Genomic DNA, 23,902 nt, shown 5'->3' on the forward strand with positions numbered 1-23,902 from the left:
TGTCCAGGGGGAAGGGCAGGTCTGCCTGATCACATGACTGTGACCATTATAGTGGTCACATGATTGGGAGCTTGTCCTGCCCGGAGCAGTCATTACGAGGGAGTGGTAGCAGTGTTTGACAGCTTCATCTCTGTGCGTAGAGCGAATTCTAAAACAGTTAAAGTGAACTTAATAGGAAAATGCTTTGCTTTAGAAAATGTACAAAACTGGAAGAGAGGCACAGAAGAGTGTAGGAAGGCAGTGTAGGAAGGTAGAATATGTTAGCGTTGATACCAAAATGAAACAGCCATGGAAAAATCAGTCTCAGAGCTGTCTTACCATAGACCTCCAGCCAGTAGTCCCTCTGCGTGCTGCCAGCTTCATTGCTACACACGCAGGTGTAATTGCCTTCATCAGATGCCTGGACCTTACTGATTTGTAGCATCCTTCCTCCGGCTGACACCAGAGCCACATTCTCACCCTCCAGAGGGGACCCTGCATCACGACAGATGATACATTTAATTCATTCTCTAGTATTTAAGGTAACCAGTCAAAGCAAAGGTATGGCAGCAGCCACTACTGAATTCTAAATTGTCATGACTGCTGAGGAGCATAGGCGTAAAGCCACAACTGCAATAAACAGTAACCTTGCCCAAAAGCGACACATGGTCAGATTAAGTTGGAAAAGGCAAGGCCACAGCTTTATTTGAAATTTCCAAGATAACCAATTTCCAATATAGAACACTTAACCAATGCCACTAACAGTTATACTGTGAAGATATATGGACTTTAACTTGACCAAGTCTAAAAGGCCTGTCTTTACCATGAGTGCAGACAGACATTGGACTTGCCCAACTGTCACTCAAGGGCATAGCCCATTAAGGCAACGTTTAAAAGTGGTTCAAAGTTTTTTTTTATCGTTATGCATTCTATGCATGAAGGTAAAAAAACTCTGTGCAGCATCCCCCCTAATAATCACCTAAGCCCCCTCTCAATCCAGCGATGTACACTAGATTCTTGGCTATTCCGAGACTCCCTCTTCTCATTGGCTGAGACAGAAACAGGAGCCATTGGCTCCCACTACTGTTAATCAAAGCCAGTGAGCCAATGAGAAGAGAGAGGGGGTGGGGACCGAGCCGCGGCTCCATGTGTGAATGGACACACGGAGCAGCAGGTGCCCCTGCAGCAAGCTGTTTGCTGTGGGGGCACCCGACAGGAGGGAGGGGTCAGGAGAGCTGGCAGGGGACCCAAGAAGAGGAGGATCTAGGCGGCTCTTTGCAAAACCACTGCACACAGCAGGTAAGTATAGGCATGTTTGTTTTTTTTAAATAAGCCTTTAGAAACACTAACGCTGGCAAATATAAAAACGCCAATACAGCTGTGAAACTCAACCGCTAATGGGGGGGGTGGGAAGGCAGCTCTTCAGAAGAGGAATCTCCCCTGCCAGCTACTGCATTTTGAGAGCTGTAGGATTATTGGTGCTCTTCAGCTGATAATTTTCTGCCCCTCTTCTTGACAAAAGTCAATTGAACACAGGGGTGGACTGACAACTCATGGGGCCCCCGGGCAATAGGGGATCATGGGGCCCCTGTATCCTCACTCACACTCAAACCACCCCCAAAAAGGCCTATGAACGGTACTAGGGGCATCTCATGGGGCCTCTGCTATCTACATTCATTTTTCCATCAAGACATCAACAGGGACTCTTTCATCTAGAAGAATCTTTGTAACTATTTGCGTCTACCACGGGTAGATGGGCCCCAACCACATGTGCCTTTATAGGGCTGTACTGCATGAATCCATTATTATAGTATTGGGGTATATCCCCTTCCTTCATTCAATTTTTTACCCACATTGGCTTGTATAGGCCTAGGGTTATGTTTCTCTCCACGTGGTAACTGTGTTTGCTAATATGCATAGCATGTGATATTATATACCTATGGTACAATTTTTTGAAAACACCTCCTACAGGGAGTGTAACCAATGTGCGGTGCTGCAAATGCTCTAGACTTAGTTTGTCACTGCATTTGCAGCACATATATATCCAGACCGTCTTGGTGTGATTTTAAATGGTTGTAGGTCTGTGTGTATTGTCTCATACTGAGGTGATGGTAAACCAGGGCGATTGCCCGATTGTCAATCATTAATGATTAATAAAGCATAATTTTTGGGAAATTTTTCTGAGTATCACATTCTGTCCATAATGTAGCCGCTTTCTTGTGAATCTCTTTTCACAAATTTCTTTGTTGGTCTGCATATTTTTTGGCTACTGGATGGAAGCCATATATTGGGTGATACAGTAATTTATATTTGAACCTCTAAACTTATTGTTTACTAACTGCATCTCATGGGGCCACCCACTGATCCTGGGCCTTCAGGCAATGCCCGAGTGCCCAAATGGTCAGTCCGCCCCTGATTGAACAATTAACCTTTGCCAACTGGTGGTGCCAACAGGGTACCCACGGCTGAAATTTAAGCCATTTGAGCAGGAATCAGCTGAAATTTGAATTGTGAATGGCAGCCATAAAAGAGGAATTCTTCTCACTTTGGAAGATTTTCTCTAACCTCCTGTTGCATATCTGGGATAGGAAGTGACGGAATATTTCTCCAATGTTACAAACAGCAAAAAATTAACTGGCAGTGGTTTAAACCCTTCCCTAATCTATCCAAAATTTTAAAAACAAAAGCTTTTGGCTTTAAAATTACATTGTTCTTACAGTAAGGTCATTCACATTTCAGCCATGCTGATCAATCGCAACAATGACACAAATACGTGACACTGAATTCATAGGATGATCAGCGTGTGTATGACCTTACTGTAAGACAATGTTATTGTTTAACAATGCTGGGGACTGTTGCAAGGAAAGGGATCAATGACAATTTTTGAAAATATGAAGTATTTGTTTTAATACCATTTCCCTAAAGCTGGCCATACATAGATCAAAATTTGATCCATGTATAGTAGTTCCCCTTTCATGAGAGGTCGATCCTTCATGAGAGGGCGATCTATTGAACAAATTTTCATGAACTTGCTTGTTGGAAATTCTCTGCTTGATCAGCGAATGCAGCCAATGGACTGCGGTGCTCATTAGTGTATTCTGGCCAAACTCAGCAGTGGTGGCTCCCATATCTCTATTTTGTATTTATAAAGACAAAACATTTGTTTGGTTTAGAATAGGAGTGGAGAAGTATTAGACACTCTGGTAGGTTTTATTTTGTCATCTGTGTCTCTGCTGATCTCCCACTCCTTTTATCTTGGAGATCATAGTAACTAAAACTGGGAGAGAAGGGAAACCCAACATTATACAGATTTCACCACAGCAAGGTGTGAGGGGAAATCTGCCAAATGTTTTGGTGACAGGAGGGGTATTATCTTTGAAGAAATTTCTTCATTTCCTGTTGTGTTCCCCAGGACAGCAAATCAAGACAAAATTTCCCCAGCAGGACACGGGCAGCAAAAAATAATCCTTCTCTACTCTATCCAAAATTTTCAAAAAAACTTTGTGACTACACATACATATTAACTGCATGATGTTACCCCCTTGTGAGTACACTTTGATTATATTCACTCACCATTCTTCATCCAGGTAAGCAGAGGAGATGGAGAGCCTTGACATTCACACGAGAAGTTGATTGGCTGCCCTTCGATGACTGGCAAGGGGGGTTCAGGAAATGCTGGGAAACTGGGAGGGACTTAAAGATTATTATTATTATTAGTCAGGATTTATATAGCTTTGCTCAGCACTTTACAATATAATGGGAGACAATACAATGATAAAATTCAATACAAGAAGGTTAGGAGGTCCCTGTTCCTTGGAGCTTACAATCTAATAGAATAGGGCATTAAAGGTGATTGCTGCCAAAATGAAATGAAAGTAGTATGTACGTATATGCATCACCATACTTGAATGAAAATACCTTTCCTGGAGAAATGCCACTCAAGGCTCAGCTAGTACTGCCCATGTGGCCAAAAGCCTAATGCAGGCCATACATGGTTTGAATTCCGAACAGTTTTTCATCCGAAAATCGAAAACGTTGTTCGCTCGGTAAGCAGATGGTGCCATCAATGATTTCGAAAATCAGCCGACCAAGCCATAAAGTTCACCCCATATAACAGGCGAACTTTATGACCTTCCAGGTCACGGCTCATGCGCATATTCTTTTCGGGAAAACGATCGTATGATTTGACCATCATTGAGTTGAAAATCGGTAATTTTTCATGAATTTTCCAACATGCCCGATCACTGAAAAGGGGAGGAACCATGAGAATCGGCCAATGCCATTGACCCACTAACAGAGCAAAAATCGGCCAATTATTCTTAGGTCTGATTTTCAGACAAAAAAATCAGTCGAATTTCGACCCATGTATGGCCAGCCTTAGGCATGTCCCTGACTCCTCTTTTCTCAGTTTACAACTACTACGTGCAAGTGGATAATGAAAGAACAGCAGCACCCCGATGGGGGTTAGCTTGACAGCACTGAGCAAGGCAGCAGAACCTGATTAGTTTATAGCAGGTTGGATAAAAATCAATGATTTTTTTTTAAAAATAAAAAAAAAATCAGATTTTTTTGATTTAAATCGGATCTTTTTATTTAAATCGGATTTTTTTTTAATAAAATGCTTTTTGAGGAAAATATATTACCATCCAAAGGTTATTCCATCATGAAATAAAGATTAGTTTTTTTATTTATGTAGAATAAGGCTGTATATGTTGAATGTTTTTGGTAAATAAATTCCATGAATCCATTCACAATGTCATGCTCTTCCAGAGGTTTTTGTAAGATTATTGGGCAGTTTCTCTGCCTACAAGATATTATCACAGATGCTTGGTTTACTTTTGCAGTTCTCAAAACTGAATTTGACTCAGCGGAGATCACATGCCTCTTCTTCACAGCAAAAATGTTATAACATGAACAGAGTTAAGAAAAAGACCTTCATCCTAACTTCTACAAACCTATGAATACAGAATCAACCCCTTCAGTGCTAAGTTTCAAGAAGTTCAGTGAATAGAATAGAAACAATATTTTTCTGATTGTTTGGAGTGGAATAGATCTGCACAAGAAGAAAGTGAAGCTAAGTGTGAGGAGGAAGGGGCTGACAGTCTAAGTTTCCTAAAATATATATATTTTGTTTAGCCAAATTAGTTAACAAACATGGATGTTTAAGCAAATCACATATGCTGTAATGTTATTGTTTCAGTTGAATAAATCTATTTAAATTGTTATTATTAAGGTAATGATTATTTTTCTCCTTCCTAAGTACAACAGAAAAGTTGTCCAAATATGAATGATTAACCTATTAAACTGGGGATAAAAAAACTAATATGAAAAGTTGTTATTCTAAAAATCTTCATCTACTTGCATATTAAAGTTATACCAGCAAGAATTAGTCTATGTAGAAAACTAGGATTTAAATCAAGCCTTACTGACTAGTGATTTAAATCGGGATTTAAATCAGTTTGATTTAAATCAAATCCACCCTGGTTTATACCAGTGCCTCTTCCTCCACCTACAGAGCCCTGTTGTACAGAGGATTAAAGGAAGCCAATATAAAAGGAAAGATTGATGTGCCAAGAAGAATGTTTTTAAGGATTTCCATATAACTGGATGAATGTGTATATAACACCTTAGATTTTAGTTTGAATTACAATATGCCTCACTGCAGTTGTCTTAAGCAAATCATTTTTGTGAATTTATTGCAAAGTTTCCTTTTAGTAACAGTAATTAAGCGGACAATGCTAAACCACCATCTTTCAATTATTAGCAGCAGTGTCACCTGGCCATGTGAGCTCCATAAGTTGACTGTTGGGCTGCCTATGAGGTCTACACAACAGCCAACTGAAGGAGTGTACATGGCAAGCTGACAACGCTGCTGTTAGTGTAAGGCAGTGGACTAGCGTTGTCTTCCTGTAACAAAGTGATTTGCTGAAGAGAAATGTGTAGAGTGAAGTATGATGTCTTCATTTACATACAATTTAAATATGGCTCTGTTATGTTTTCCAGTAATTCTGCTTTAAGTTAACATTTAAGAGAAATATGCTTTAAGAAGACTCCGTTACAATTGGAAATATTGGGAGCCTCAGAAGGAAGCTGCCCTTCTTAGACGCATGTACTGCATACAGCTAGTTCAAAAATACTGAGCTCACATGCATTAAGGCCTAATAAAGGGTTCTTCTGCAATGGCCAACAAATAATATATTGCCTGGAAGGCAGAGAATGGCAGCATTCATCTGGGGCTTCTCACATAGGTTTTTAACTCTGTAAAAGTATCTCTTTAATACAGCTTGCACTGTGTAGTCGCTAGTGTTTTTGTTACCCCAGATGACGACATTGTAATGCTTCTCAGACCGTCCGGCATCATTGGAGGCCTCGCAGGTGTACCTTCCAGCATCTCGCAGCTGAGCCTGGTCAATCTGTTGAGTGACAAATAACATGTGTGAACAAAATGTGTAATTACTTATGTGAACCTTTGACTTAAAGGATAAGTTCACCTTCTGTAACATGTTACACTCATATTCAGGGTGTAACGTGTTATGTTCAGACCGGCCCCCGCTTCCCCCCCATCCCCGCTTTGACAGCCAGCGGGGGATCTTCTCCCCCTTCGCTTTCAAATTTCTAAAAAAAAAAAACATGGCTTTGTGGGGCTCCGCCCGCATGGCTGCGTCCCTCATTCATAGTCTGTCACAATCACCTTAGCGGCTGTCAGCTTGTAGTCCTCAATGAACTACCACAGCACTGTGAAGCACCGTGGTAATTCATTCATTCTTCCTGTCAGTACATCTGCTTGCCCGTACATCCCGTACAAGCAAGCAGATATTCTGACAGTTCTGCAGGAGACCTGCATGGCATCAGCAATCTACTGATCACTGGTGCAATGCTTTCCAGGCTCATGCAGACAAAAATAATAAATGCATTTTTTTACCTGCAAAAAAATGTGCATTTATTTTTATCTAAAAGGTGAACTTATCCTTTAAAGAGAAACTAATCTTCTTAAAATAAAAAAAAATCCACAGCTAAAAAGCGTAGCAAAATCAAGTATTGTAAATGCTTATTTGCAGCATTATTTAGTGATGTGCAACACCCCTCTCAACATCCACACACAAAAGTGTCAATTCCCTAGCACAGCCCTCCATCCTTGAATGTTATAGATCTCTTCTCTTATGGAACTATCAAATTACTCCCTGTGCTGGCCCAGCTCTTATGCTCCTCCCTTCACAGTCCTACATAACCTTTTATGTAGCTATCGGGAGGCGTGAAAAGGAATACTACAGAGTGCCATATCAGTGACAGCTCCGAGTCTGCTGGGACTGCTGACATCATATCCAAGATGGCGAAGCCTAGCCTAACAGCCTTCAGACTATTTTTGTCTGCACAAGGGGGGCTTTTACAGGTAAAGAACAAGTTAAATGTACGATTAAGCTTATATGAAAACATTTTTAAAATGACAACAGAGTCTCTATAAATGCATAAGAGCATTAATGGGGAATTAAAAGAGTGCATTAATGGGGAATTAAAAGAGTGCATTAATGGGGAATTAAAAGAGTGCATTAATGGGGAATTAACAGAGTGCATTAATGGGGAATTAACAGAGCGCATTAATGGGGAATTAACATAGCACATTGCTGTCAGTGTATTGCGGTTACACATGCGTTTTTACCATACATTACTGCAAGGCCCAGTGACGCATTAAACACAGCCTGATGCATTGCAGTGTCATTTATTTTGAATGACAACTCTATGCACCTACATAGTGCACATGAACTATAATGCTCCACAATTCACAAATGTGAACCACCTGTTCATTGTAATATGGGTCATCAAAAACAAATTGCATAAGCGAGTTAAGTGTTGCGGCCCATTCAAAAGGTTAAACACATGTGAGCTAATGCAACATCTGGAGGGAAAATGGCCCATACAGTTGTGCTCAAAAGTCTGCATACCCTGGTAGAAAATGTCAAATGTTGGCTTTGATCTTGAAAATATGACTGATCATGGCAAAAAACTGTCTTTTATTTAAGAATAGTGATCACATGATGCTATTATCACATAGTTGTTTGGCTCCTTTTTAAATAATGATAACAGAAATCATCCAAATGGCCATGATCAAAAGTTTCCATACCCTGGAATGTTTGGCCTTGGTACAGACACACAAGGTGACACACACAGGTTAAAATGGCAAAGGTTAATTTCCCACATCTGTGGCTTTTTCAATTGCAATTACTGTCTGTGTATGTGAAGGAGTTTGTTAGCTCACGCGTGGATGCACTGAGCAGGCTAGATACTGAGGCATGGGGATCAGAAAAGAACTGTCAAACGATCAGTGTAACAAGATAATGGAACTTTAAAGATAGAAAAGGATATAAAAAGGTTTCCAAAGCCTTGAATATGCCAGTCAGTACTGTTCAATCACTTATAAGAAAGTGAAACATTTGGGGATCTCTTGATACCAAGCCATGGTCAGGTAGACCAAGAATGAGTGCAGCTATAACTGCCAGAAGAATTGTTCAGGATACAAAGAAAAACCCACAAAAAGGAGCTGCATGGCCGAGTTGCCAGAAAGAAGCCTTTACTGCGCCAATGCCAAAAAAAGGTTGGTTAAAATATGCCCAACACCACCTTGACACGCGTCACAGCAATCTGGAGTGACAAGACCAACATAGAGCTTTATTGTCACTAGCCCCACTGTGAAGTATGGTTGGGTGCTCAGTAACGTTTTGGGGGCTGTGAGCCCTAAAGGCAGGGGAATCTTGTGAAAATTGATGGCATGATGAATGCAGCATGTTATCAGAGAATACGGGCAGACGATTTGCATTCTTCTGCATGAAAGCTGCGCATGGGATGCTCTTGGACTTTCCAGAATGACAATGACCCCTAAAGCACATGACCACATTGACCCTCCATTGGTAGAAGCAGAAAATGGTGAAGGTTCTGGAGTGTCCATCACAGTCTCCTGACCTTAATATCATCGAGCCGCTCTGGGGAGATCTCAAACGTGCAGTTCATCCAAGATGAACAAAGACTTTGCATGATCTGGAGACATTTTGCCAACACGAATGAGCAGCTGTACCATCTGCAGGAATTCAGGGCTTCGTGGACAACTATTACAAAAGACTGCATGCAGTCATTGAAGATAAAGGGGGAAATACACAGTATTAAGGACTAAGGGTATGCAGACTATTGACCAGGAGTCATTTCATTTCTTCACTTGTTGCCATGTTTTGTTTTATGATTGTGCCATTCTGTTATGACCTACCGTTGAATACGAATCCCATATAAAAATAAAAGAAATGTGCTTTGCCTGCTCACTCTTGTTTTCTTTAAAAATGGTACATACTGTATATTACCAAACTTTTGAGCACAACTGTAAATGCCATTACAATAAATACAGTCCAAGTAAGCAGTCTGTGAGCTAGACACCTATTGGCGTTTCAGGTGTTGAAGGTACTAGTCAACTTTTTGTTTTGTAATGTGCAATGTTAGCAGGAATATCAAAGAAGCATCTTGCCGTCTATATTTAATAGTGTAGAACAGTGGTTCTCAACCTGTGGGTCGCGACCCCTTTGGGGGTCGAACAACCCTTTCACAGGGGTCCCCTAAGACCATCAGAAAACACATATTTCCGATGTGTAAAGAGCAGCTACTGTGTAGAAAGCAGCTGCTGTGTTGAAAGCAGCTACTCTGTTAAAAGCAGATACTGTGTTGAAAGCAGCAGTATTGGAGGTAAAACAACACTCATGAATTATAATTACTGGGTAAATAATTTTATGGTTGGGGGTCACCACAACATGAGGAACTGTATTAAAGGGTCACGGCATTAGGAAGGTTGAGAACCACTGGTGTAGAATGATAACCAACCTGTAGGTAGCGGCCATTCTCTGCTACCCGGATTCCGGCCCTTTTTGGAAGTGGACGTCCATCTTTTAGCCAGGTAATCGCAGGTGGTGGAAAGGCACTGCTCTGACACTCCAAGGTGACCGGCTGATTCACAGTGACTGATGAGTTGAACTCTTCTCCCAGGATGCTCGGGGGCACTGCATGGCGAATCATACAGACAAGAGAAATCATATTTCTTTTATTCCAAGGTATAATACTACACTACATACAAGAAAAGGGATATAATTCTGATAGGTGGCCCTGGCACAGAATTAATATCTTCCCTTAAAAAAAAACACAATAAAATACAATCTACTAGTTTGCATTTTGGCTAAAACTGAAAATGTATGCTTACTAAAAATATAATATGACATCTTTTCAAAGGAAATCTGTGCTATGCCCATTCAGGGTAAAGTAACAGTCTTGCTTGATAGCCACCCCTCCTACCTTAATATACTCCAAAATAAAAATGGCAGCTGCCCCAACTGAAAACTAGTTATTAGAGTAAGGAAAACATGGAAAGGGGTGTGTGATCACATGTGCGGATTTCTTGCAGGAAACCTTGTAGGGCTTTGCGGCTTGTTTGTGCATGGGCAAAAATGCCCCATGTGGGCAGATGTGCAACAGGTCTCTGCCATATATTAAAAAAATGGTTCTCAAATCACTAGGACAAATAGAGAGAACACACATCAGACCTAGAACTCTCCAGTCAGCTCCCTGTATGAGGTTTGAGTCCTCCTCTATAGAATGTAGGCAAGGGATAGGCTGTTCTGCTCAGGATGTAGTTGCTTTCTATAAAAACAAACGGTAAGACTTTGCACACCTTTTGTTTTGATGCACCTGGAATGCATTTAGTTTAAAGAAATTCAAAATTTAATTGATTTTCAGAATATATGTATTAAGGTGTTGGTGGTGGGGAGTTATCAAAGGCAACCTTCCTTTTGAATGGAAAGGTCACTTTAATGTGCATGAGCATTGCTGACAGATGCACTACAGACTCATGCTAAATGTGTGAATTTAAATACTAGACCCACTTTTAGTATTCTCTAGGACAGCCTTTCTCAACCAGGGTGCCCAGGGAGCCTGGGGTGGCTTCAGGCTTCTTCAGGGGTGCCTTGGCAAAATGCCCAAAATTCGTATACAAGCCAGCAGGTGGATCAATCCTGCCTTTTAGTACACAAAGCCACAGGTTTTCAGTGTGCACTTTTATGACCTTCTAGCTGCCAGCATCCTAACAACTAATGACATCAGTTAATAAGGAGGACATCGGGTGCATACACATCATCCTTGTTTGGCCCTTCCCTGCCCCTCTCCGGGGATCACATTAGCATAGTGAGGAAGAGAAAATGAGCGACACGCTGGAATACTGGTCAGTACCAGTGTGCAAAGGTGTATTTGCGTTGGAAGAATAAATCACCTCTAACGTTGGGTGTACTGGTTGTGTGTAGAATCGTTTTTTTACATTTTAGATTGGGGTGTATTGAGATTGTGCAGAATTTTAAAGGGTGCCTTGAGATTATCCATAATTTTAAAGGGTGCCTTCAGATTATCCATAATTTTAAAGGGTGCCTTGAGATTATCCATAATTTTAAAGGGTGCCTTGAGATTATCCATAATTTTAAAGGGTGCCTTGAGATTATACATAATTTTAAAGGGTGCCTTGAGATTATACATAATTTTAAAGGGTGCCTTGAACAAAAAAAAGGTTGAGAAACACTGCTGTAGGAGAGGAACATCTATTAGGACATATTTTCCACATGGATAATGTCCAGGTACAGTTTTCAGAATAATATGAGATAGAACATTATACAAATGTAGCAACAGTGAAATTGGCATAATTCCCAGCTTCCTACATAGTACAGGAACAGAACAATGCTAACAATAGTAGAATAATGGTCATATCTGTATAGCTTGGCAGACGTCCCAGAAGATAACTGCCGCCAACAGTAACAAAAGCCAAGATCTGCGTTCGTAACAGTAATTGCCTATTACTTGTCAATTACAGAAGAGAAAATAGAAAGAATAGGCTGTTGCCAAAACATTGTATACAAAAATGATGCTGCAAACAGCACATGCTTTATTCATGTCTGATCGTGTTACCTTACATATTTATAATAAGAACCAGATACATGGCTGAAATGTACATGTATGTATTTCACATAGAATAAGCCTTTTAAATACAGACATCACTGAAGGAGTCTCTCTCAACTACAACCTGAGAACGAATAGTAACCCATTGCTCCTGTAAAGTGAACCTGTACCCCAATTTTAAAACTTTAAAGCAGAACAAACAAAAAAAGCAATATATAATTAACAGTCCATTAAAATTTAAATAAAAATAAAATAGCTCTTGCTGCAATACAAAAACGGCATACACCATTTGTATTCACCTTAAATCCAGATATTTACCCCACAGTACTTTTTTCTTCCGCTAGAGGTCCTCAATCTGATGGACAGCTTCATTCAACCCACTTGCTCTGAGCCCAGGTCATCCTAGACCAGCCCTAGCCAGTGACTGGACAGTAAAAGGAGAAGAAGCAGAGTGATGAGCTCATCTCTCTGTCCCTTTGCTTTCTTGTCCAATCAGCATGCTTCTAGTCAGCACAAACTATTTGGTTCCTTGTACTTCTACTTCCTCTCACACTCCAGCTACTCTACCCTCTCTGGTTCAGTTTCACTTTGTGTTTGGGGGGGTCTCATTTTTTTTCTTGACTTTACAGCTAAGCTCCAACTTTTACTCCTGTCCTATGAAAGTGAACTTACTGGCAATTACAGAATATGCTCATCCTTTAGAAACCCATATGAAACTATAGCCAACATCTTTAAAACATATACCATATTCAGCCCCCCCCCCTTCCCTGTGATTTTGGGCAGGGGTTCCTCTCTCCCGCAGCTGCTGTCACATTTTTTAAATTATGGTGGCTGAGCTGCATCATTCATTTACATGGAACTGTGAATGAGTAAACTACAAAACCTGTCTGTCACCAGGGCAGACAGTCTTGTCTTTTCAAAGAAATGTGAGTGTGCTGATCAGCATGCTAGTAGTCCATTTACATGTCCTCCAGCTTTCATACTGACAGCCTGAACAAAAGGTACAGCCAGAAAGTTGGAAGGGGAAGTGTGCAGGACCCTGACACTGCACCTACCATCCACTGATCGTGGGTGCAATACTTGGAAGGCTCCTGCATGAAAAAAATATTTTATTTTTGTTGAAGATGAATCCTCTTCCAACAACAAATTAACAGTAGGGTAGTGATGCCAGCTTTTTGTGCACAAAATAAAACTTCATACACACATACTATGAATCATACTGAATATACCACACACCCATTGTGGAAGGGTCCTGACTAGCTATACCCTTGCTGATTCAACATATAAGATGAGGAGGTGAATCCCTCCTACTTACCGTAGACTTGCAGCTCGGTATCATGGCTGTCCTCCCCTGCAGAATTAACAGCAACACAGGTGTAGATTCCAGAATCCAATACATGGGCTGAAGACAGGGAAAGTATTCTACCCTGCTCCAAAATCTGAAGGAAAAATACCAAGGACTTAGAAAAAACTGGTATACCAAACATTGGGTTGAATACGAGTAATATAATAGGTGTGAGCTTCATCGATAAACCAAGCAGTAATCCAGTCATCCTGGGCAAACCCAATTGACAACTGATTGGCTGATAATAGTGACCCTTGCACTGGCTCAAGAATATGCCCGAATAAGGACCTGGATTGCTGGACTTTGGAAATGTGTTGATGGTCAAATGCAACTTGCTTGACATCAGCTTGAGATGCTAATGAGATCATTCAAAATGCATTGATAGGTGCACTTGACCTGTTGTTGACCTGCATTCAACCTGCTTCAAGTTGATTTTGCATTCCCATTGACTTGTATGGTAAGAGAAGCAGTATTAATTTGAACAGCAGCCCATAGACACTGACCTTATTAATACATAACTGTACTCAGTATTATTTATGGCTCCTAAATATTCATATATGCAAAAACTTGGATCATTCAATAGTCCAAATCAGTTGTTCAGGAACATAAAGCAATCAAAGTGTTATTACAGCAAAGCCTGCCTTAGAATTATATTAAACATATAATACATATAAGATTCAATATCTGAGCAGATAGGGGTTGATTTACTAAAACTGGAGAGTGCAAAATGTGTAGCTGTACCTGGTAGCCAATCAGCTTCTAACTTCAGCTTGTTTGATTAAGCTTTGGCAAAACAAAAAATGGAAACCGATTGTTTTTTTATGCAGAGCTGCACCAGATTTTGCTGCCCTGTTTGATATCCTCAGACTGCAGAGAAAGCCATCTTCCTGAATTTATCTTTCCATCACTGCCTCGGAAATCCCATTACTTTAGATAGGCTGAGGTTAGCATGTTGCTAGGGCTCTAAAGGAGGTTGGAAATGGCTCACATCACACAATCAGCTGATCAGCATAAATTGTAGGATATAAGCTGTCGTAACTGTTCTGTATTATCTTCATATGATTAATGGAGCAAGATGAAGTCCCCAAGCCAGAGTCTTTATGCTAGTACATCATTAGATATTTTACCATACATAAAAATAAAGTTCTTTCTCTGAGGATGTGCTTGGCACGTAACGCGTAAGGAGGAGCCTACGCACGCCGTGACGTCACGTCGTCGGAGCATCGTGGAGCTCCGATGGCTATTACATCTGACAGGACGGTTAGTCCTGTCTGTGCTTATTTGTTTTATTGGATGCATCCCCTCTGCTACTGTCATTTTTTACTACAATAAATTGTTTATGCAATACTTCACTATGGGCATCTTTTCTTGACCCCCCGTGGGGAGCAACCTTTTTCCAGATATGTTTTTTTGCCCATTGGAGGAGTCGGGTTTCTTCTGGTGGATCAACAATTGCTCTGGTCCCGGTTATCAAGAGGTTTTCTTCCTGCCCAGCTCTACACCACCCGGGGATCTTCTCTGACCAAGGGAACACCAATTCTACTCTGATGATTACCCCATGAGCCTTATGATCTCTACATTGCACTTTTAATGTGCACATCTGGTTAGTGTGCACTTTTACTCCAAGTCACCTTTGCTGGGACTATTTTTATTCACATTTAATTATTGTGTTTCTTATGTATGACAACTTTATATATCTTTAGCGCTGCACTTCTATATATAATTTTACCATACATGGCTGAGTGGGCAAGGTAGTTCATAGTGCTACAATGACCTATTCATGGCAAGGTCCACATTAAGTGTTATCACCTTTAAAGTTAAGCTAACCTCTCCTATCAAGCTGCAACCAGACCCTGAATATTCTACCACGTAAGTTGACTTTTGTACGATGCAAAACTGAAATGTTGCCAGGACTATAAAGAAAGAGCGAAACAGATAAAATGCTTAGACCAACCTGGAGGCCAGCTTTTGCTGTGGAAACTGGTATTTTGTCCTTCAACCACATAAGTGTTGGTTCAGGCACACCCGTGGCATTGCACTCCAACCAAACCTGTTCATTTACCAGGAAAGTGGCAAGTTCTGTCATGGATACAATTCTAGGTGGTACTGGGGTTAAATAATAAGGCAAAGAAAAAGTTAGCAAATTTGAAGCACTGAAAATAAAGTATATAATGGGTAGAAGATTGATGTAAATATGCATGATCCAGCCATTAAATATTGCAGAACAGAATAATTCAGGTGCTCACCGTGAACTTCCAGTGAGTAGTGGAGCTCAGTGGTGCCAGCTTCATTGGATGCAATGCAGACATACTCTCCTGCATCAGAAGTGCCAACTCTCTTAATTTGCAGGATCCTGCCGTCATTCAGAAAGGTGATACCAGGCATTGCAGACAGCAGCTGACCATCTCTGTACCATGCCACCACTGTAGACAGACAAAACATCATCCTCTTGTATTGTATCTCAGGAGCAATCAGTACAGTTTTTAAAATATAGTGGATTTGGATAAACCCCTTTTGCACATTAGGCAGGCAACAAATAGGTGCATATAAATATCATGAGCAGATGTTATCATACACAACTGGATTTTGCGAGTGGAGGTTAAATTTCTTGTTTTGCCCATTTCTGCACAAAAACAATAGCTTCAGAGTTTTGTGTTGATGTGCCAATAAAATGGTTATAATGTATTGGCTAAGCGGTTAGCACTTCTGCCTGGCAGTACTAGGGTCATCGGTTCAAATCCCAACCACAGCACCACCTGCCTGGAGTTTGCATGTTCTCCCTGTGCCTGTGTGGGTTTCCTCCGGGTGCTCTGGTTTCCTCCCACACTCCAAAGACATGCTGGTAGGTTAATTGGCTCCTGTCTAAATTGGCCCTAGTATGTGTATGTATGAATGTAAGTTAGGGATCTTAGATTGTACACCCCTTGAGGGTTAGGGACTGATGTGAATGTACAATATATATGTAAAGCGCTGCGTAAAATGATGGCGCTACGTAAGTACCTGAAATAAATAAATAATAATGTAAAAAACGTTTTGTATTTCTTTTTTTCCCTTTTTTTAAAAAATTTGTGACATACTGCAGCTTTGATCTTGCTTATTTATTTACATTATTATGTCCTTAAATACTATTTTAGTACTCTTTGGGTTTGTTTTTAACAAATTTAAAAGCAAACAGAAAACACAGAGAAACATTAATTTAAATGTAAAAATATATGTAAAAAATGTGTCAACTATAAAACAAATTAAATAAAAAGGTATGCTAAAAAGAAAACTGTCTAAGGGCCAGTTCACACCACAAAAAACGCACTACGGATGCGTTTTTGCTTACAGTTCACAGACGGTGCATTTTTGATGCATTTCGCTGTCTTCCAGTGCAGTCTTGTGCATTTTCTACCTTTTTTTTTTTTACACCAGAAACTAACTGGAACTGACTGCACTGGTATGAACTAGGGCCATTGGAATACATGGAAAACACTGTGCATGCATTTTTGATGCAGGAAAAAACGCACTAGATTGCATCTGGTGTGAACCAGCCCTCAAGGAAAGAACTTAATGCCAATTATATATGCTGATTAAAGGGATATGAATGCAGTAAAGAGAGGCACATAAAATAATGTATTTTTTTATCTGCCAGTATACAATGAATAAAATACTAATGCTGGAAAACATACAATTACAGCTCCAGTGTGTATTTCTTACCAGGCAAAGGACTTCCTGATGCCAAGCACTCTAAGGATGCCGGGAGATTTTCCACCACTGTATGGTTCACATCAGTTGGCTCAATATTAGGAGGCACTAAAAAGCAACAGATAACATTTGCACAAAAATACCATCGGAAATTTGTAAATCCCACAAAACTGAGGCATTTATAATGGGGTGGGGGGAAAAAATGGCATGATTAAAATTGCCTCTACAGAACAAAACTACGCCACCCAAATCTGACCAATGCATTCAGTTGCAGATCAAAAACAAGAGCAGCACATAGAAATACATGTGGTCATCAGATGATTACTGAACGACAAATTGGAGAACCATTCATAGCCCACATATTATTAGGCTCAGGAGTGGACTGACCATTTGGAAACTCAGGCACTGCCCGAGGGCCCAGGGTCAGTAGGGGGCCCCATGAGATGCCCCTGGTACCTTTTTCATAGGCTTTTTTGAGTTTGGCCAAGGACACAGGGGCCCCATGATCCCCTATTGCCCGGGGGCCCCATGAGTTGTCAGTCCACTCCTGTTCTCGACCAATGCTGGAGATGCGGAGAGCCTGGGGGTATGCATCTCCATCTGTAGTGGTCTTGCCCGAGAATCCACTTGTACGGAAGACGTCAACACTACGCATTGCCCAAACTATTTTTTTAGATTGGTTAAATGCGGGCCATGATTTTGACCAAGAAGCTCACCTGAAACATACTAACTGGTTCTCAGGCCCAGATTTTTTACGTCATGCAGATACAAGAGAGCCACCTGAAGCCAAGGTAATCGACCTTAATGAACCAACTTTTGACAGATCAGACCTATTGCCCGGGGGCCCCATGAGTTGTTAGTCCGCCCCTGGTTAGGCTACTTGAACTTTCTAATAATGTAAAAGTTCCTTGTTTTTTCATGAAAGTGGACCTTGAAGGGCTATATACAAACCCTCCCATCACAGCCTCATCCTAAACTGCTAGGGCAAAAAAAAAAAAAAAAAAACGATTACGAAAAAAAACCCAACTTAACTTGGACTCCACCTAGGCGACGGTGAGGTCACTCTTGTGTTCATGCAAGCTTACTGGAAAGCAGAGAATGCTAATCCTCTCAAGAATTCTTTTCAACTGAACAGGACATAGGGAATGGGTTCTTGGGTTTCCTGGGGTAAATATGTTTATCCCACTTTGGTATAAATATTTTTTTGCATTAGCAGTTTGTGATGGGGGAAGAGGGGCTATAATATAGCCCCTATTTGCTGCAAAACTGCTAGGCTTCCTTTAAACAAACATGTACTAGTCCTTCTTATATTTCTGCATCTCATACATTTTTAATTAAAGAAAAAAAAATACACTCACCCAGCACATTCAGTACAACATCTTGTCTTCCCTCTCCGGCAGAGTTGGCAGCCACACAAGTGTAAACGCCTTCATCATCAATGGAAATTGCCTCAATCTGTCAGAAAATTCATGTTAGTATTTCATGAAGAATGAGAGAAAAAAACAAACATTGTTCAATAGAGTTCTTATTCTTAGGTGTTGGTTCTTAAAAGCTAAACTCGTGGAAATAAACTGAATTCATAAATATGAATTATTCCATTCAGTCAACCTTGTGATTTACACACCTCTGCCACACTGCACATCCAGGCAGGTGACACACTTCTTTCCTGGTTCAGTAATGCAGCTTCCTGTGTCACCACTCCATTTCCAGCTTTCTTACTAGACAATCAAATAGTAATATCACCTTAGTCCAATTAGCAGTAAGGTATTCCAGGAAATCAGTGAAAGTGAACCAGATAGTAGTAGAATGATCTTTTTGGCTCTGCACTGTGGCAGGGGTATGTGAATCACAAGACTGACTAAACAAAATTAACAAGGTAAAGCAGTAAACATGCAGCTATTTCTACTTTGATTGCCTGGAGTTCCACTTTAAGCACAGCAACACCTTCCAATTCGAATCCATCATATACTGGTCTGACATTGGTCATTGATAGTTACTGCACTTAAGAATTCCAACTTTAAATGAACCAGCCACTAATTTTTAACTTCCAATGACCACAGTCAGGTCCCCTAAATACTGAATGACAGTGAACTAGCCCTTTGTTTGGAAAGTGAAGGGACCCTGGCTAACAGGTTATACAGGAGATACAAAATGGAATCCAGTTTTTAGCTAAAAATAGTAAAGCAGTAAAATATATTACTCATTTAATACATCCAAGGTGAAAAATGTAAAGCCAGGTACACGTACCAAAATTTGGCCAGTTCAGTGGGAACCAGCTGAATTTCTGTGAGTGTACCCGTCTGTGCAACTGAAGCTGGTCGTCAGACCAGATCCTGTCGAACGGTCCTGCTGAAAAACCAGCATTCGATCAGCACATGCAGCCAATGGCTGCAGTGCTAATCAGTGTATTCTGACAGGGGAGGAGTCAGATTCGAATAGAAAGGCAGGGAAGATCCCTGGATCTATATTGCTTGTGTGGATGAGAAGATCTGTCAGTTACCCTGCTCAACTCTGCAAAAATAGTATTTGTGTTTTATGTCGATTTAAAACTCTGGTATTCTCAGCCAAATGTCATATTTTCCACCTGATTCTCTGGCTTTATATCAAAGAAACCCTCTAGATGTTCATGATCATGCTATTAAAACGTATTTATAACCAACCCAACAAAATTATATTTAATTTTCCTATGATCAATGTTGTTGTGAACTGTAATTTTCAGTGAATGCAGAATTCCCTATTAGACAGAACAGTGTAGAGACTGACACGTCCCCCATCTCTCAATCACAGCAACTTTGCATTTACATACCATGTCATAGGTGCTAAATGTCAGAGCATGTTTCACTTAATCTGCAGACCAGTACCTGTATTCCCATGGGTGTAGATGCATTACATGGCATGTTCTAGATGGCTACAATTGACCTTTCATTTGTATTTAATTCAAATGTTGTATTTTTTATATTCCAAACAACTCTTATCCCTTGACGTTACAAATGCTGGGAAGAGAGCTCCTTGGGGTGGACATATTGGGGGGGATTTACTAAAACTGGTTCACTCAGAATCTGGTGCACCTGTGCATGGTAGCCAATCAGCTTCTAACCTCAGCTTGTTCAATCAACTTTTGGAAATAAAACCTGGAAGCTGATTGGTTTCTATGCAGAAGTGAACCTGATATGACACTCTTCAGCTTTAGTAAATAAACCCCATTTTGCGTTGCTCCCAGTTTCTCCGAGAAACTCTCACGTATAATAAACCACCATGTAATCATGCTGTTGTGAGCTTGACTAACAAGACGACAGCTTTCACATGTGGCTATAACAGGTAGATCTCCTTCTCCAAAAGCACACAAGGATGCGCTCCTGGGCTGCATACCTGCAGTGTAAGCTGAGTGGTCGATAATTGGAACCCGTCCTTCCACCAGCTGACGGAAGGAGATGGAGATCCAGAAACATCACATTCCAGAGTTAGTGGCTCCCGTAATTTAGCAGATATGCTGCTGCCGCCTGCAATGCTGACCACAGGAAGCTCTGTTACAAGAGAAAAGAGATTTCAGTAAATAGTTGGCGGACATCTGTGTTAGTTTTAATCAATGGCGCCAGTAAAAAACACAGCCTGTATTTAGTGCCACCACTGAAACTTGGAGGTGGTAAATACGTGAATGAAGAGCATTTTTGGAGGGAATAAACAACTCACGGAGTTATGGAAAGGTAATATAGGCAGTGGCCTAGAGCACCCAAAGCACTTTTTTGTTATTAATAAATGTAACTTATTTGCAAACATAAAGCAAAATATATATATTTTTTTTTTGTTTACAAACGATTTTATTGAATAAAAGTAGACAGTAAAACAACAGCACATTTTCAAATAATATTTACAGCAAAAACAAGGCACTTTTGAAAAGTACAATTCAGAAAAGTATATTATAGTAAGAAAGAGAAGAAACAGAAAAAAAGTAGATTGCAAGTACATGAAATACGTTAATTATAAGATAGGTTGAATAATACTTCTGTCAACAGTATATGTCAGTCATTTTTCACTGGAAATGTTGTTAATCATGCAATAAATGTCTATAATCCCTCCATGACTCCCATTTTTTATCAAATAAGTGCATCTTATCCAGCAGAGTATAGTGAATGCGTTCCATGAGCATTACAGCATCAATTCTGTGTAGGATGGAGGCCAAGGGTACAGCATTGGACCTCCAGTGTAAGGCAATAGACCATAAAGTGGCACTACATATAGTATGTATCAATCTCATAATGGCATCAGGGACCCCTGGGATATGAGCCCCCAATAGACAGGTCAGTATAGATAAGCGTACTGGGGTACCCGCCAGTGAGGTAGCCACCTCAGATATTCTGCACCAAATCAAAGATATGGACGGGCAATCACAAAATATATGCACCAAAGTGCCTGTAAGACCACAGCCCCGAAAGCAAAATATTTTTTTAACTGAAGCATGCATAGTAGATCCTTACTTACATATGAAGGACACTGAGTATCTACTAAGATCTACACTTACAAGAAAGACAAAAGAACCTGTTATAGGTTGGAATAAGGAGGCTGCCATAGTAGACCTTCTGAAAATGCTGTTTGCATGGCTGTCTGTGCCTTCAAAATATTCTAAGAAAGCACATGCAGCTAGTCAAAATTCCCAATCAGCATGTGTTCTGGGCCAGTGACCTAGAACATTCAAGCAGATGGTCAACAGGTCAGAAAGGGAACTAGCATGTTTGGAGGTGGATGATAAGCCCTGTTTTTTTTTTGTGATCATTCCTTTTAAAACACAAAGAGAACTTAGGGAATTGCCTATGGAGGCTTCTGCCTGCTACTTATAGAAGGGCACATAACTGTTCATCTGAGAGCACATGGAGGACATTACAGGCTGGTAGCTGTAAAGATGAAGTGAGGCAGCATTGCCTACCAGATATGGGTATCAGGGAGGATAACCAGGGTAATGAAGAGGACACAATTCCAACACATATAGACTTACCTTGTACTAACACGTTTACCACGGCCTCTGCAGAGCCAGCATCCCCTTCAGCTGTACATGTGTACCTCCCAGCATGTCCTGACTGTATGAGACGTATGGCTAAAGTCCTTCCTCCATCTAATATCTCCAGACCATCCTGATCACTGACCGGATGACCATTTCTTAACCACCTGTTGGGGAAGGGGACGGACAGAGGTAATAAGGGATACAAACAACTACCCCATAACCTAGTAAACTAGGCACTACCCCACATGCTAGCCTCAGCATACACTGGGTTATAGAATTATTGGGCTTCAGATAAAGTGTGCATAACAAGAAAGTGTGTGGTTTCTATGGAGAACAAAGACATATCCTAGGACAATGTGTGCCAGGGTGTAGTTGGCACAAGATGGGAGGAGAAATCTCCCCAATGTGAATGCTGACAGTCATTAAAGCTCAAACACTTCCAAAAATTCCCAAAAAAACATTTTGCATGAAGTTGGGCTTTAAACACCACAATTAAGCTGGCTATAGACATGTTGAAATCTGTCCAGTTCAGCAGGGACCAGACAAATTTCGATCAGTGTGTGCCCATCCCTTTATTGACAGAAGTTGATCACTTGATTGACTTATGTCAAAGAAGAATGTTGGAAAACTTCTCAATCAGCGGGTCACAATACAATGTCCCAGGGGGGTGGGAGTGTTGGGGTGGATTCCTCCATCCACTTCGCTGTATTGATGGAGGAAACTAATGCTGTTCGTTTTTTGTTCATTCAGTCCACTGGCTGTACAAAAAAAAAAAAAAAACGGCTCATTTATGGATAGCTTTAGGCTAGCACTCAAGGAGCTAGCTCAAAATAGGCCTCCCTCTTGTAAAGTATATATAAACCCAATCCTGACATTTTCATAAAAACACCAACATGGTCATTTCATTTAAAAATAATTTTCAATATTTTGAAATCTTCAGATTTCATTAAAAAAAAATTTGGTGATGATACTGCCATGAAGTTCGTTCTTGCTATAGGGTAACTCTCTCCCCATCTCCCATTTGTGCTCTGGCATTGTTACCTTGTCACACAGGCATCTTCTGATGGAGAGTGGCCATTTCAACACACATTACCCTGACATGGGCTACTGTTATCACCACTAGGAAATCCACCCTGAGATATGCCATGAAGTCATCACTCAAGTGTATCAGCAACATCAAGTTGCAAAAAAAAGTGAAGTTAGCTTAAATTGTTACTAAACCCAGGACCCTGCATTCACAATATCCAGTCTTCCACAGTACTCAGACCATGGAAATGCAATTATTTAAGTAAATTTAAACTACTAAATACCTGTCCGGCCGAGAACTGGTTAATCTTGTAGGAGGAGTTTTCATTCTCCCCTGACTGCCCTATGAGGCTGCATAACTCTTGACAGCACTGATTGGTCCTGTACTAATCACAAGTAACCCCCCCCCCCAAAAAAAAAACTCTTTAGCGATACACACCAAACAGAGCATGTGCAGACTGGCCACTGCTGTTCTGTGCTATAGCAAATGGATTGGGGACAGGAAAAGAAGGGGAAAATCAGAGAATGCTGGATCAGACAGCTTTTTTACACAATGTGGAGGATTAACCCCTTAGTTTCCACAGCGAGTACAACAAGCATGCCTTACTGCATATACAGAATGATTTTACGGTTGTAGGTTTAGTAACCATTTAAGATAAGTATTTTAGTTAAAAAAAAATCTTCTGGATAAAGACATATTAAAAAGAATAAGCTCTGCTCAACCCACCACCACCTGCTTGTCAGAACTGTTATTATACAAGATTTTCACAAACCAACACTCACCACACTCTGGGAGTTGGATGTCCAGTTACATGGCAGGAAAGATCCAGCGGGTCATTTACTATCACTGTCATGTGTTCAGTGCCGTCACCAATCTGCACTTTGGGGGGAACTGAAAAAAATAA

General features: G+C 40.6%; 1 protein-coding gene across 1 annotated transcript in view; it reads right to left on the bottom strand.

The window, feature by feature from the left end:
* Positions 1-23,902, bottom strand: part of HMCN2 (hemicentin 2) — a 331,848-nt gene that overhangs the window by 90,930 nt on the left and 217,016 nt on the right. Inside the window, exons 33-44 of the mRNA XM_089669045.1 lie at positions 23,781-23,889; positions 21,966-22,135; positions 20,345-20,499; positions 18,334-18,430; positions 16,988-17,083; positions 15,535-15,711; positions 15,243-15,394; positions 13,259-13,382; positions 9,835-10,010; positions 6,296-6,392; positions 3,553-3,672; positions 319-474 (exon numbers count right to left, since the gene is read on the bottom strand). Of these exons, the coding sequence (XP_089525171.1) occupies positions 319-474; positions 3,553-3,672; positions 6,296-6,392; positions 9,835-10,010; positions 13,259-13,382; positions 15,243-15,394; positions 15,535-15,711; positions 16,988-17,083; positions 18,334-18,430; positions 20,345-20,499; positions 21,966-22,135; positions 23,781-23,889 (1,629 nt within the window). The remainder of the gene's footprint in view (positions 1-318; positions 475-3,552; positions 3,673-6,295; positions 6,393-9,834; positions 10,011-13,258; positions 13,383-15,242; positions 15,395-15,534; positions 15,712-16,987; positions 17,084-18,333; positions 18,431-20,344; positions 20,500-21,965; positions 22,136-23,780; positions 23,890-23,902) is intronic.

Source organism: Staurois parvus, unplaced genomic scaffold, assembly GCF_062004578.1.
Source record: "Staurois parvus isolate SC_StPar_1 unplaced genomic scaffold, SC_StPar_1.0 ptg000068l, whole genome shotgun sequence".
Classification (NCBI taxonomy): domain Eukaryota; kingdom Metazoa; phylum Chordata; class Amphibia; order Anura; family Ranidae; genus Staurois; species Staurois parvus.